Source organism: Eubalaena glacialis, chromosome 3 (genome assembly GCF_028564815.1).
Source record: "Eubalaena glacialis isolate mEubGla1 chromosome 3, mEubGla1.1.hap2.+ XY, whole genome shotgun sequence".
Classification (NCBI taxonomy): Eukaryota; Metazoa; Chordata; class Mammalia; order Artiodactyla; family Balaenidae; genus Eubalaena; species Eubalaena glacialis.
Genome location: NC_083718.1, coordinates 97,726,866 through 97,740,919, shown reverse-complemented (window position 1 = coordinate 97,740,919; position 14,054 = coordinate 97,726,866). Strand labels below are relative to the sequence as shown.

The 14,054-nt window shown below is 54.3% G+C and overlaps 1 protein-coding gene across 1 annotated transcript; it reads left to right on the top strand.

Annotated features, from left to right (window-relative positions):
* The first annotated feature begins 2,320 nt into the window (after nt 1-2,320).
* On the top strand, nt 2,321-13,813 carry LOC133088319 (chymosin). The gene is made up of 9 exons (XM_061186197.1): nt 2,321-2,382; nt 5,119-5,269; nt 6,151-6,268; nt 7,352-7,470; nt 9,466-9,665; nt 11,193-11,306; nt 12,098-12,242; nt 12,837-12,935; nt 13,676-13,813. The coding sequence occupies exons 1-9, from the start codon at nt 2,321-2,323 to the stop codon at nt 13,811-13,813; spliced, it is 1,146 nt and encodes a 381-aa protein (XP_061042180.1).
* The last annotated feature ends 241 nt before the right edge of the window (nt 13,814-14,054 follow it).

The window sequence follows — 14,054 nt, the reverse complement described above, 5'->3', positions numbered from 1 at the left end:
CCAGTGATGAAATCTTATCGTGGCTTTTCTAAAAGCTTTTTGCAGTTTTTGGCCTGCTTCCCGGGGATAAACAGTCTTAACATCCTGTGCAGTCTGGGGCAGCCTTCCTGATAGCGTGCACTTGAATGTGTTAGAATGATCCCCATCTTGTGAATAAACACGGAGAAACCAGTGCTTTGGTTCTTGCCTTTGAGGGTCACATTGCTGAGGGAGAGGGGGCTGAGCCTGACTTCCAAGACTCATTGTCCAGTAGTGTTTGCTGCTGGGTCAGGCTGGGCCACTGGTGGCATGGAGCGGGGTGGTACAGCACTCTTGCCTGATGTGCTGACCCCTGCGGGTCCCAGCCCCAGATGCTACCAATGGGCCCATTGCTCATAAGTATGGCTGTCCCAAGGAATGTCCAGAAGTTGAGAGGAGTGAGCTAGAAGTAGTGCTGCCCCAGACTCGACATTGTAAACTCATGCACTTCCCACAGCCTGTTGGGCCCTGTGGTATAGTGTAGAGCATCAGACCAAGAGTCTTGTGGCAGTTCAAGCTCTTCTTCCTTATGGGCAAGCCCTTTAACCTCTCTGAGCCTCCATCTCCTCATCTGCAGGACACAATAAAGATGCGGCCTGCTATTTATTCCTCAAGAGTGGCGGCAAGACCATTCATTCATTCATTTGCTTAACCAAGCATTTATTGAGCATCTACTATGTGGCATGCTAGGTGCTGATGTGTGGGAGGAAACACCTGTCGGATGCAGGGCCACTGGGACAGGACACGGAGGCCCTGCCTGGCCTGGCAGGGTGGCGTTCTCAGGGAAGGAAATGGGAAACAAGCTGTACCATTAGGTGGCGTTTTTTTCTCTCTGCTTCCCTGGTTTTGGAAAGGGAGGGTGCCTTGATGATGTTGTGAGGGTGCTTTTGGAAAGCTGGATGTGCCCATGGCTGCTTCCTGGGGCCTGAGAAGCAGCAGCATCCTGGACTACTGGGAAAGGATGTGAGGGTGGACATTGCATGGCCAGGATGGGGTCTGCCTGTCCTCCTCAGGCCTGTCATAAAACACTCAGATTCCCTGTCGACTGGCCTCCTGAGGTCCTTACAAGTCAAATACAGGAGCTTCTGGATCTGACCCTCCCAGACCACCCCCTGCCCATGTCCGGGACCCACCACAGGCCCACCACATGCTCACCTCTTCAGCTGCCCAACCTGCCCTCTCTGTTTCAGGTCCATGCTTCCCTCTTCCACACCACCAGGCCTCCCTCACTTTGCAGACATCTGTCCTACAGGGTTGGGTGGCTGGCACTCTGGTCTCCCTCACACCTGTGGTCCCAAAGCCCCTGCCTTATTCTGACTTGAGCGTGATCTTCCAGTTCATAGCCTCCCCTCACTCCTGGGATGTGACTTCCACTTTCGTGACTAAGTTTTGTTTTCCTTTTTTGTCCTAATTCTCTCCCAGGCTACAGGCCTGAGAGCATATCTGGCCAATCTGGCCTGGACCCTGGGACCCTCTTCTCATCACAAGCCCCTGCATGTGTGCCTCCGAGAAGCTCTTCTGGGTCCTCTGTGTGCGGCTTAGATGCGCTTAACCTGTTCCCCAAACCTGACCATCATGTCATAGCTTCCTCCTTCCCCTCCATGTGTGGCACATGCTTGCCCTTCCCGTTTACCCTCCTCAGGCCTCCCAACTGCTCATGGGATCTGGTGTCTACTCCCTCCCCTTCCCAATGCCCTTCCAACATGGAACAAAGGGCCACACCCTGGGGGAGCAGGAATCTTGGATCTGTGTCTCTCTTAGATGGAGATGACAGACTGAACAAGCACTCTCGGCCTCAGATGCCACTTGGGGAGTAGACTGAGTGGACCCTGGAAACCTGGGCTGGGAGGACTGGGCAGGGAGACTCCAGGATAGGGCCGGCTGGGGCTCCCGTGAAGTCAGGCCCAGGGACGGGAGGCAGCTAGGGCAGGAAGGGGCTCACTGGGAACAGGTCTCTTTACAGACCATAAGGTGGGACATGAGATAGGGCTCTGGCAGTGGCTCCACCTGTGTTAGCCCAAGAAGTCCTGTTTGAAAGGGGAAATCAGATCAGGAAGGTGTGAGTGACATTTCCTGGCCTGAAGATCAGGCATGTGTACCCTTCAGCTTTGAAGTCCCTGGAGTGGCCCTTATCAGAGCAGGTGTTGTGTAGTCTGGGTGCTATCTTAATGTGTTTGTGGAGTGGCCTGAATTTCGGGGCTATCTCTGCAGCCTGGGCTCCCAGCCAGAGGGAGCCCCGCATTCTCTATAAAGGCTGTGGGAGTGGGCACTGGCTAGAGTGGTGGCCAGACCCAGGTCCAGGATGAGGTGTCTCGTGGTGCTACTTGCAGTCCTCGCTCTCTCCCAGGGCACTGGGATCACCAGGTGGGTGTCAGGCCCCAGGGGAGGGGATGGGCATCGCATGCATCGGCTCTGTGTGGGTCTCTCCATGGTCTTCCAGCCATTGTTCCCCCGGGGAGTCCTCAAGGAAACGCTGCAGTTTCCCAAGATAGTCGCTCCCGGTGAGTCTTGCCTTTGTGTTTTGGGCCTTTCCCTCTAAAGCGTTCCGTTACTCTCTTCAGGGCGTGGTGAACGAGAACAGGGGGTCAGATGGGCTGCCTGGGAGATTAAGGGCATGGCTTCTGGAGTTAAACTGCCTGTGATTTGATCCCCAACTCCATCACTAACGTAACTCTCTAACACCACTTAACATAAATTTGTAAAATTAGGATGACAGAAATATACATTTTTTTTTTAATAATTTTTTTTTCCATCTTAACCATTTTTTATAATTCTTTATTTTATTTATTTATTTTTGGCTGTGTTGGGTCTTCGTTTCTGTGCGAGGGCTTTCTCCAGTTGCGGTGAGCGGGGGCCACTCTTCATCGAGGTGCGCGGGCCTCTCACTGTCGCGGCCTCTCTTGTTGCGGAGCACAGGCTCCAGACGCGCAGGCTCAGTAGTTGTGGCTCACGGGCCCAGTTGCTCCGCGGCATGTGGGATCCTCCCAGACCAGGGCTCGAACCCGTGTCCCCTGCATTGACAGGCAGATTCTCAACCACTGCGCCACCAGGGAAGCCCAGAAATATCCATCTTATGGGGTTGTCATGAGGGGTATATGAGTTCGTATTTGTAAAATGCTCTGAACAGTGCCTGGCACATTGTAAGAGCTATGTGTACATCTGTTAAACAAAATAATAAAGTTCTCTTTATTTTGTCCAAATCCTTTGTGGGTGAAGTTCCCAGGTTCTCCTCCCAAAATAGTAACTGATATTTATGGAGCTGCTTGCTACTAGGTGCCAGACACTTAACTAGGTCTTTACCTATACTATCACTAAGCCTCAGGGGTTAGGTAGATATATTATTTGCATTTTACAGATGAGGAAACTGTTGTTCAGGGAGGGTCCCTGAGCTGCCCAAGACCACATGGAGGAGCCAGGACTCGGTCCCAGGTGGTCCCAGTCTTGGTCCCAGACTCTTGCCAATGACGTCACACTACGTCTGGTTCCCAGGTTCGAGCCCTGTCAAGGCCCTAGCCCAGGGAAACCTGAATCCATCCCTAGGAAGCAGGATCCCTAAAAAGAGGTCCAGTGTCTTTGACCAGTGGGGGCTGCTCGTGGTGGTCCTGAAAGTGGAGTTCTTCCAAGTGTCAGGCATCTGGTGGCCTCAGCACAGGCCTGGAGGCAGGAGTGGGTGGAAGTTTCATGGTGGTTGGAGCCTGTGTTCAGGGCCGCCATAGTGGGGCGGTGGACTGCCTTTGACGCTTGCTTGCCCTGACGGAGGCTCTCTGGGTCTTGTGTTGTGATGGGGCAGTTCAGCAGAGTTGCAGTTACTAGTGTGGGAGTCGGCAGGCACTCAGCCAGTGGATCTTGTAGCCAGTGAGAACCGGAGCTGGAAAAAGCAGAAAGCACTGGGGGCTTGGACATGGGAAAGGGCAGCTGTGGGCTTGCTCCCAGGAGCTCAGTCCAGCCTCCTTCCTTTTGGGCTGAAGTTCTTTCCTATCATCAGAGACAAAGGCTGAGAAATGTCTCGAGAACCTTTCATTTATAGATCAGGTCCCAGCTGAAGTCACACCTGAGGGCTGGGGGTGGGAGGCGCCAGACGAGAGACCATAACTCACATATGAGGTTGTTCCATGTGGGATCCATTTGGGACATGAACAACATGAGAAAACCCGTTTTCTTTATGGGTCTTAAACCTGCTGCCATTTTATTACTCTCAGAGCACTTTCACACCTGTAGTCTCCAGTTGTCCTTAAAATAGGCCCACAGAGGAGGACCATGTGACTCTTAGAGCTGGGAGGGACATTGGGAACCATCACGCTCCAGTCCTTCAATCTGCAGGAGAGGAAACTAAGAGCCGGAGAGGTTAAGCCACTCAGTTGGTCCACAGCAGGGCCCCGAGACGGCTGGAAAGGAAGAGATAATCCATTTTGCAGAGAAGAAGCTGAAGCTCTGAGGGCTTTGGGGAGACCAGGTCTTGAACCAGCTGTTTTCCTTCTTGATTCTCTTCCTGCTGATCTGCCTCCATCACCCAACATCTAAATTCTAACCAAGTTCCCTGGGGACCATACTCTGTGCTGAAACCCTTTGAAGAATTTCCACCCACGTTAGGCTGCCCAGAGAGCAGAGAACAGGGGTTGGCAAAGGGTAGGAGCGTTGTCATAGCATTTTCCAGGGTGTGGGGGACACCGTTTTTCTCTCCAGACAGTATGCTCCTGGAAGGTAAGACTGTACCCTTTTCCCCATTGTGTCCCCTGTGCCCCATACGGTGCCCAGCACATAGTAGGTCCACAGTAAGAATTGGAGGCTGAATGAGAGTAGGCTTAGTGTCTTTCAAACCTTGGAGTTGCAAAACTCATTAGTGGGTCATAAAATATATTGATTGAGTCTCTACCAGCATTAAAAAAGAGAAAGGAGTAGGAAATGTCAGAGTGCATTGCATTTAGTAAGGGCTGGCGCGGATTTGTGAACTGATGTAGAATACAATTTTTATTGTACTTCGGGTTACGGTACAAGATTGGGGGAGTGGCTTATGGAGCCCAGAGCCTCTGGGCACTTCTCCGAGGCTGGGCAGCCCTGTGGAGATGCCCACCTCATCACTAATTCTTCCCCTCTCCTCAGGATCCCTCTGCACAAAGGCAAACCCCTGAGAAAGGCACTAAAGGAGCATGGGCTCCTGGAGGACTTCCTGCAGAAACACCAGTCTGCCGTCAGCAGCAAGTACTCCAGCTTCGGGGAGGTGGCCAGCGAGCCCCTGACCAGCTACCTGGATGTGAGTGGCTCTGCTTGCCTTCCCGTAATGATTCCCACAGAGTGTGTTGGATGCCCCCTGCCTCTTTCCTTCTTTCAGGAGTCATGGCGCCCTGGGGGATGTGAGGCCGTCTCCCACCCCTCAGTATCTCCCAGGGGCCAGCAGGCCCTGTAAAACCAATCCCTCCACCTCAGACAACCTTCTTGTGGACATCATCCCTCGGGGGTACATGGCCTGCTCCCAGATCCAACCTCATGCCTGCATTTCTGGGCCCAGGGAACCCATGTCTTAGGCTGGGCTTGGCAGGGAGGGGGCAGCTGGTGCCCACTCTCAGCTGCCTGGGACATGGCAGGAGTGCCCCCTGTGCCCTCTTCCTTTTTGGAGACTGTCTCTCTCATCTGTCACTCTTGACAGTAAACAACCTGCTGTTTTTCTCTTCTGTGTCCTTGTTTCCTTATTTAGGTCATCCCCATCCCCGCCCCGGCCCCAGTACTGACCCGTGGGGAGAGCGGGAAAGGAGGGGTGGCCAGGACAGCTCGGGTCTGGGGTCTGTACCTAGCTGGTGCCCCATCATTATGTCCCTGCCCCTGGCAGTGTGGCGCAGGCTCCCTACCAGACAGGGCTTACCTTTTGGTCCAGTGTATGCTTTGGGGGCTGATTCCAGCAGTGGATGTAGGGCTTGCGGGAGGGGCAAGCCAAACATGGCTGGGGTCGGAGCTCAGCATGGGGACCGGGAATAAAGAACTCCCCCAGGGATCCTCCTTCCGTTTCTTCCCCCTCAGCCTCCTAGGTCTGTGGGCAGAAAGCACGGGGCCTACAGAACTGAACAGGCTCTGTGCCGAGCATCAGCCCTCACCCCCCTGCGGTGCTCCCTGCCCTCACCCAGTGCTGTCTGTCCTCAGAGTCAGTACTTTGGGAAGATCTACATTGGGACCCCGCCCCAGGAGTTCACTGTGGTGTTTGACACCGGCTCCTCTGACCTCTGGGTGCCCTCTGTCTACTGCAAGAGCGACGCCTGCCGTGAGTGACCCCCCCCACCCCCCCGCGCCCTGCCCACCCCTCTGCTCTGCCAGCCACGGTCAGGGTGGCTGGGGGAAAACGTAGGGGGAAGGAGAGCTTGCTTGGACATGCCCAGCCTTGCTCAACCCTTCCAAATGGCCACAGGCTGGGAAGGTGTGCAAATCACAGGCTGATGTATAAAGCACCAGTGAGAAATGAGGGAACTTTGTTTTATTCCTTTTTTTTTTTTTTTTGGCTCTATTAGGAGCCAAGACAGACTCCTTCCCTCCCGGGTCCTCAGTTTTTCTTTCTATAAAATGGGGCTACAGCATGCCAGTGGGTCCTGGGAGAATGAAGTGAGAGGTACTGAGTAAACTTTTTTGTTGTTGTTGTTTTTTTTTTTTTTTGGCTGAGTTTTTTTGGGTCTTCGTTGTTGTGCGTGGGCTTTCTCTAGTTGCAGTGTGTGGGGTTCTCATTGCGGTGACTTCTCTTGTTGCGGAGCACAGGCTCTAGTTGCACGGGCTTCAGTAGTTGTGGCACGCGAGCTTCAGTAGTTATGGCTCGAGGGCTCTAGAGCGCAGGCTCAGTAGTTGTGGCGCACGGGCTTAGTTGCTCCGAGGCATGTGGGATCTTCCCGGACCAGGGATCGAACCCGTGTCCCCTGAACTGGCAGGCGGGTTCTTAACCACTGTGCCACCAGGGAAGCCCCTGAGTAAACATTTAATATATGTAAATAATTTATTTCTCCCACAATCCTGGGAGGTTGGTGCTCTTTTTATCCCCATTTACCAGGTGAGGAAACCAATGTTTAGCGAAGCAAAAAGAGTTGAGGGAAATGACAAAGCTGGTAGAAGCCGGTCTCGGGAAACCACAGGGATGGTTTTCTTCTTCCTTTTTTTTGTTTGGTAGCTACGAAGGTAGCACTGGGGGTCAGAAAGTTGGGTTGAGCAGCAAGGAATAATTTTCTTGCTTATTTTCAGTAGAGAGAATCGTTAGTATTTAGACGATATGCTTACAAGACCTGGTGAGGATTCAGCCCCCACTGGCCCTGTCGAGTGGTGAGAAGATGCTACAGGCCCCACTAACTCTGAGTCTGTGTTCCAGAAAATCACCACCGCTTCGACCCAAGCATGTCGTCCACCTTCCAGAACCTGGGCGAGCCCCTGTCCATCCAGTACGGCACGGGCAGCATGCAGGGCTTCCTGGGCTACGACACCGTCACTGTGAGTGGGGCTTGGGGCCAGCCAACCCTCGCCTCCCCCCCCAACCAGCCACTCTCCCACCCAGACACCCAGGCTCTGGGCTGTGCCCCACCTGACAGGCTTCTCTGGGTCTGGTGACCATTCTCCTAACCCTTTTCTCACTTGACCTTGCCATAGTGAGTCCTGAATCCTGAGTCTGTGCCAGTTCTGAGCTCTTCAGCGTCACATGTGTGATCTCATTTTAAATTTAGTTCTTTCAACAGCCCTTTGAGGAAGGTATTCTCATCCCCATCGTTCAGATGAGGGACCCGAGGCTCAGATGAGCTGATAACTTGCCTGAAGTCGCACAGCTGGGTGACGATGGGAGCTGAGTGTCAGACCCACGTCTCCGACTCTCTGGGCTTGACCTCACTCTCGATCAGTCATAGAGCAGCATCTTCTTTCACGTCAGAGAGCCTCTGTGCCCTCTGGACAAGGGCTCCCCTTGCTCTTGTTCCTTTCTGGCTTCTGAAGTACTTAATACAGTGGCCAGCACATAGTAAGTGCCCAATACATGTTAACATCTTTCTTTTCATCCTCATTCACCATCTAAGATTAAAAATCAAGCAGCATCCCTTGGTGCTCTTCACCTTGATCTGCCTTTAGTTCTTCCCGGAGTCTGGCTGAAGACTTTTCTACTTCAAGCCCAAAAGGACACAGCCCTTCTCTGCTGACAGCCCTCTCCTCAGCTTCTTCCCTTGGCTGGGCAGTTGCCCTCCCAGCTCAGGCCTCCCCAAGAGTCAGCACCAGAGCCACTGACTGAGGTGGCCCAGCAGACAGACCTCTGGAAGGCTGATTCCCATGCCGAGGTTTTGCTATTTTCTGCTATTTTGGGTTCTGGCGGGGAAACCTGCATCTTCACGGAGGAGCTGGCCCTTGCTGTGGGCCTGAGCCGTGGTGCATCTTGCTGTCTTCGCTCACCCACCTTGGGCAGGGGGTGGGAGAGAGAGGCTCAAGGGTCAGGACCTCCCTCCCCCCTGCCACCCACAGAAGTCTCACATGAAGTGAGAATGAGTGAGGCACCCAAGGAAGAGAAAGATCCGTGTGGGTGGAGCAGGGTGAGCTAAGGGAGCAGAGGAGGGAGAGGAGGGATGAGAAGCAGGACCAGAGCATGAGGGCACTCTAGGACGCAGGTTTCACCCTGAATACCTTCAGGAGCCTCTGGAGCAATGGGTGACATGATGACCTCCACTCTCAATTTCGCTTTGGCTGCCTGTGTGGAGGATGGGTTATAAGGGGACAGAGTAGAAGCAGGAGGCCTGGTGGGCCACTGTGAGAGCTCAGAATAGGCTAGTGGACGCGTCAGCCTTCCAGGGAAGTGGGCAGGTTGATAGGACACTTTGGAGTTAGCACTTCCTCGCAGAGTGCCGATAAAGTTTCACTGATCATACATCTACTAAGTGCTCGATAAATGTTCAGCATTCATATTCTTTAGTCTAAGCACTGCCTTGAGATGCAGGTGTTATTATTCCCTGTAACAGATGAGGAGATTGAGGCTCAGAGAGGTACTTGTCCAAGGTCACACAGCACACGACAGAGCAAGGATGCACAGCGGGATCTTTTTCGATGCAAACTGCGTGCGTGTTCTTTCTGTCCATCATGCTGCTCCCACGGCTCTTCCCTGGGAGATGCCCTGGTGCAGCAGCTGATGGGAGGGCTTCAGGCTGGCAGAGGGCCTTGGAGCGTCCCTTGTTTTACGCCCTTCTTTGGGCTCACCCCCAACTTCTGCACCATGAGCACTGCTGTCCGCACCCCCAGCCATGCTCTCTCTTCCCCTGCCACCCAGTCCCCTGCCTCATCAGACCAGTTCCCTCAAAACCACAGCACAGAGCTGGGAAAGGAGGCTTTTCTCTCTTACGCTCACATAACTATGCTGCCTAAAAGAGGGAGGGCGGGCTGGCAGAGCCTCACCCTCGACCTTTCTGGGTCCTCTGCCTGCAGGGCCCCCTGGTGGAGGTCACTCTGCCTTTCTTGCAGGTCTCCAACATTGTGGACCCCCAGCAGACTGTGGGCCTGAGCACCCAGGAACCTGGTGACGTCTTCACCTACTCCGAGTTCGATGGCATCCTGGGGCTGGCCTACCCCTCCCTCGCCTCTGAGTACTCGGTCCCCGTGTTTGACAACATGATGAACAGGCACCTGGTGGCCCAAGACCTGTTCTCGGTTTACATGGACGGGTAGGAGCTGCGCCCAGCGTGGGCTGCACTTCCACGTCCTGGCGGGGACTGTCGCCTGAGGAGTGTCCACCCCTTGGGGACACTGCAACACAAGGGTAGTCACCGGCATCCAAGCAAACCTCTCCTTGCTTCCAGGCACATCCAACCTCCTGTCTAAAGGTCCCCAGCAGGGTCACTGACGCAGCCAGAGTCCACTGGGCCAGAATTTGACTTTCATTTCTGGCATGTAAAAAAGGAAGCCTGAATCCATCTCTGCATAGGGGCTTTTAACCTCTTTTCTTCCAAAGCGGCAGGCCTCAGTAATCATTTATTGATGTCACTGAGACTCACAGATGTTTAGAGCAGGCTCTAAAGGAGTCCAACCTTCTCCTTTCAATATGCAGGGAACTGAGGCCCGGGCGGGATGGTCACCCTCAAACTGGTGGACGAGCCATGTCTGGGACGCAGGGCTCCTGACTCCCAGTCCAGTGTTCCCCACTCTACCCGCCTGATGGGGCAGCTCTGCTAGACAGAGGGGTGGGTGGCAGGACTGGCAGAAGGGAACCACACCCAGGAGAAGGAGCTGGGTAACCCATGCAGGGGGTAAATAGGTGCATTCATTCATTCATTTACTCAGTAGATATTTATGGGCCCTTACTATGTGCAGGGGCTGTGCCAGGAGACGGGGATACATCAGCAAACAGGACAAACTGGGAGTCAACTTTTTAGCAGGGGAAACGGACAACACACACATCATAATTGCGTATACAATTATGATGACGGTTGTGATAAGAGCACTCCCTGCAGGGGAGATCTGCATGTACTGAAGGCTTAATAGTAACAGGCAGCCCAGTCTGACGAGCTATGTGTGTGGAGAGTGGCCAGGGGAAGCTTTGCTGAGGCCCGAGTGGGTGATATACAGGTGAGACAAAGGGATGGCACATTTTAGGCAGTGGGATGGCATGTGTCAGAGCCTGGAGGTGGGACGGAGCTTGATGAAGCCAAGGAACAAGAGCTGCAGTGAGAAGCAGGTAACCGCAGTGCGCCAGTGTTTCCTGGCCATGAGACAGAGTCCCAGAAGCAAGAGAGAGGGTTTGGGCTGGGGTGGCAGTTTTCATCCAGAGCATGTGGGACCTCGCTGAAGACCCCTTCCCCTACTGGAGGCCAAAGGGCTGGGGGCTGAAAGCCTTGAGTGGTGGGGGGCAGGGACACAGTGGCCTGAGCAGAGCCTGGCAGGCAAGTGACCTCCTACTTCCTGACCTCCCCTCCCACAGTAATGACCATGCTCTGGGCTCTAGCGCTGCCTCAGCCTGGGTGGGTGCTGCAGAATTCAGAGAGAAAGGATGCTGCAGCTGATATCAAAGAAAAGCCTGGAGTACCGGGAAAGTGGGAGAGCTCATTTGAAGCCTTTGGGGTGGAGGAGGGTGTTGGGGGCCGGGAGGACAGTGCAGCAGGGTCTGAATCGCATCTAACCCTGTGTGGGGCTGGGCTACCTCCTCACAGAGCCAGGGTGTCGGAATCCCACATCATGACTTTCCTTGGTTTCAGGAATGGCCAGGAGAGCATGCTCACGCTGGGGGCCATTGACCCGTCCTACTACACAGGATCCCTGCACTGGGTGCCTGTGACCTTGCAGAAGTACTGGCAGTTCACCTTGGACAGGTGGGTGAGCGGCAGCTGTGGCCCCGTCAGAGGCTGCCTCCAGGTGTGGGGATGTGAGGGTCTGGGTGTCAGCCCGGTAGCTCGTAAGACCATCACATTAGCGTATGAATCAGATGCTCCAAGGCCAAGTGTCTTTGTCAGTGAGGACGCTAAACATTCACTTACACTTGATTAATAAGATTAGCTGTGCTTATCTAGCACCGCTACCTGCCAGGCATTGCACTGGGTGAGGATATGACTGCCTGCTTTAGTCCTCACTAGAGCCCTGTGAGGGTGGCGCTGTGATTATCCTCATTTTGTAATTTACTAACATCGACTTTGAACCTCACGACCATCCCTTGAGGAAATCAAGAACGGGGTGGTTAATGTACCCATTTTGTAGATAAGAAGCCTGAGTGTAAGAAGACTGGGGAATTTGCAGCAAATAAATAAATTTGCAGCGCCTGTGAAATAAATTTGCAGGAGAAAGCTTGAAACCAGATCTTTGGGCAACCAGTGTGGTACTCATTCCACCCCTTAATGCCCGTGACTTTGTTGTTTCATTGAAGTTTCTGTCCCATAGAAGGTCAGGTGGCCTCCATTTAGCCACTGAGTTGGGAGAAAATGGTTTCGGGTCTTTTCTCTGAGTCCAGGAAGTTATGGGGGCTCCAGGAAGGAGCCCAAAGAAAAGGATCCGTGGTGGCTGGACTTCCTTCCTGCCAAGGATCCTGGCAGGCGAGGCTAGGAGGGACCCAGGGAGGGAGGGGTGGATGACGGTTGTGCTGCGAGGCCATCCTATTTCCCCTCTGCAGTGTCACCATCGGCGGTGTGGTGGTGGCCTGTGATGGTGGCTGTCAGGCCATCCTGGACACAGGCACCTCCGTACTGGTCGGGCCAAGCAGTGACGTCCTCAACATCCAGATGGCCATCGGAGCCACACAGGACCGGTATGGTGAGGTGAGGCCAGACCCTTATCCCCACCTCCCCAGACCCCCCTGAAGAGGGAACCCCTTTGCACATGGAAGAAATGACAGAGGGAAATGGTGAGGGGTTTGGGATTCCTGCAGGGATTGGGATTTCTTGGGAGGCCTTCAAGATGGCCTAGCTTTTCTAGCTTTGGCTCACTTGCTGTTGGAGGTCCCATGTCTCGTGCAGTGGCTGCAATCTGACTTCCTGTCGCCAGGGAGGGTCATACATCCCTGACTCACTGAGCTTTGCTGTGCCCTCTTGTACCCCTCCACCCATGGGTCTCCCCTCTTCCTCCCTGACAGCTAAGTGCTCTCAGTGTCCTTGGGAGCTCTGGCTGGGCTTGGAGGGGAAATGTCGAGGCAAACAACTCCTGGTCTCGAGCTGGTGTCTGTACCTGGGCTGGTCCCCGTCAGTGTGACTCCTTTGAGGTCTAAGGACCTCCCTGGGGTCCTCTGAGTAGCAGGTCCCTCCCCACTTCTTGGCTGCAGTGCAGAGGAAGAGGTCCCGCCTGGGACTTTCTCTGCTTCTGGCAGTCAGATCACACCCATGGTCCTTCTAAGAGGACCTCCCTCTGGTCTTTAGTTTGACATCGACTGCGGCAGCCTGAGCAGCATGCCCGCGGTGGTCTTTGAGATCAACAGCAGAATGTACCCACTGACGCCCTCCGCCTACACCAACCGGGTATGAGTCTCCGGAGAGGAAGCCTGGGCTCACCCAGCTCCCCTCCTCCCTCCTGGCAACTCAGCACATTGGTGATAAGTGGCATGGGCTAGATGGAGAGAGCAGGACGTGCATTTAGACCACCTGGCCTTTCGGAGTGGGGCCTGTTGTCCTTGGGCCTCATTTGTGGCTGCGGCAGCCTCATCCTGGGAGGAATGGTGCAGACAGGAAGAACCGAGCCCAGCGGCCTGAGGGAGGGTGGGATGGGCGGGACCACAGCCACCCATAGGAACCTCCATCCATTGCACTAGCTTCTAAGCCCTGGGGCCTAGGGCTTTGTCTGGGATTTTTCTTGATAACCTGGGCTTTGTGGGGACCCAACCCTCATCCCTACTGCCCTGCTGGCTTCAGCTTTGACCTAATCCTGAGCACCCAGAACTGTCAAGGTCTTGGGTCCCCAGACTTGTTCTGGCTGGTCACCAGGGCCGTAGGTGCTGAGAGCAGGAGGGCGGGGGGTTGGGGAGGACCAGTGGGGGGAATGGGGAGGGGACCCACCAGGTGATCTTGGATCTGGCACTTCATTTCTGAATATCAATTTTTTCATCTGTTGAGTAGATGAATCTGATACTTGCTTGCTTAGCTCAGAAGGTGATTTCAAGGGTGAGAGGAAACGATAGATGAGAGAGTGATTGGGGGTGGGGTCCGGAGAGGCACAGCAACTGGGGTTGGGACCAGCTTCATGTCGGCCTTCCCTTTCCCAGGACCAGGGCTTCTGCACCAGTGGCTTCCAGGGTGAAAATAATTCCCAGCAGTGGATCCTGGGGGATGTCTTCATCCGGGAGTATTACAGCGTCTTTGACAGGGCCAACAACCGCGTGGGGCTGGCCAAGGCCGTCTGATGGCACCGCTGACCGAGAGCCTCGCTGTCCCCAAACACACGCACATACACACATGCACCCGCACGCATGGACACACACATGCACACACACATGCACACACATAGGTGAGGTTTTCAAGCAGACGGTTCTCAATAAATACTATGTCTCTGCAAAGCCTGGCTTCCTTTGGGGCTGAATCCCTGCACTGCTCTGGGGGTGGGATGTGACAGTCACGTGGTGTGTTCGGCAGAACTGGGGCCAC

What these genes read in the sequence shown, in the direction of transcription:
- LOC133088319 (XM_061186197.1), top strand. Translation starts at nt 2,321, where the DNA reads ATGAGGTGTCTCGTGGTGCTACTTGCAGTCCTCGCTCTCTCCCAGGGC. An exon ending in TGGCAGTTCACCTTGGACAG is followed by an intron (nt 11,307 to 12,097) that starts GTGGGTGAGCGG and finishes TCCCCTCTGCAG; the next exon opens with TGTCACCATCGGCGGTGTGG. An exon ending in CACAGGACCGGTATGGTGAG is followed by an intron (nt 12,243 to 12,836) that starts GTGAGGCCAGAC and finishes TCTGGTCTTTAG; the next exon opens with TTTGACATCGACTGCGGCAG.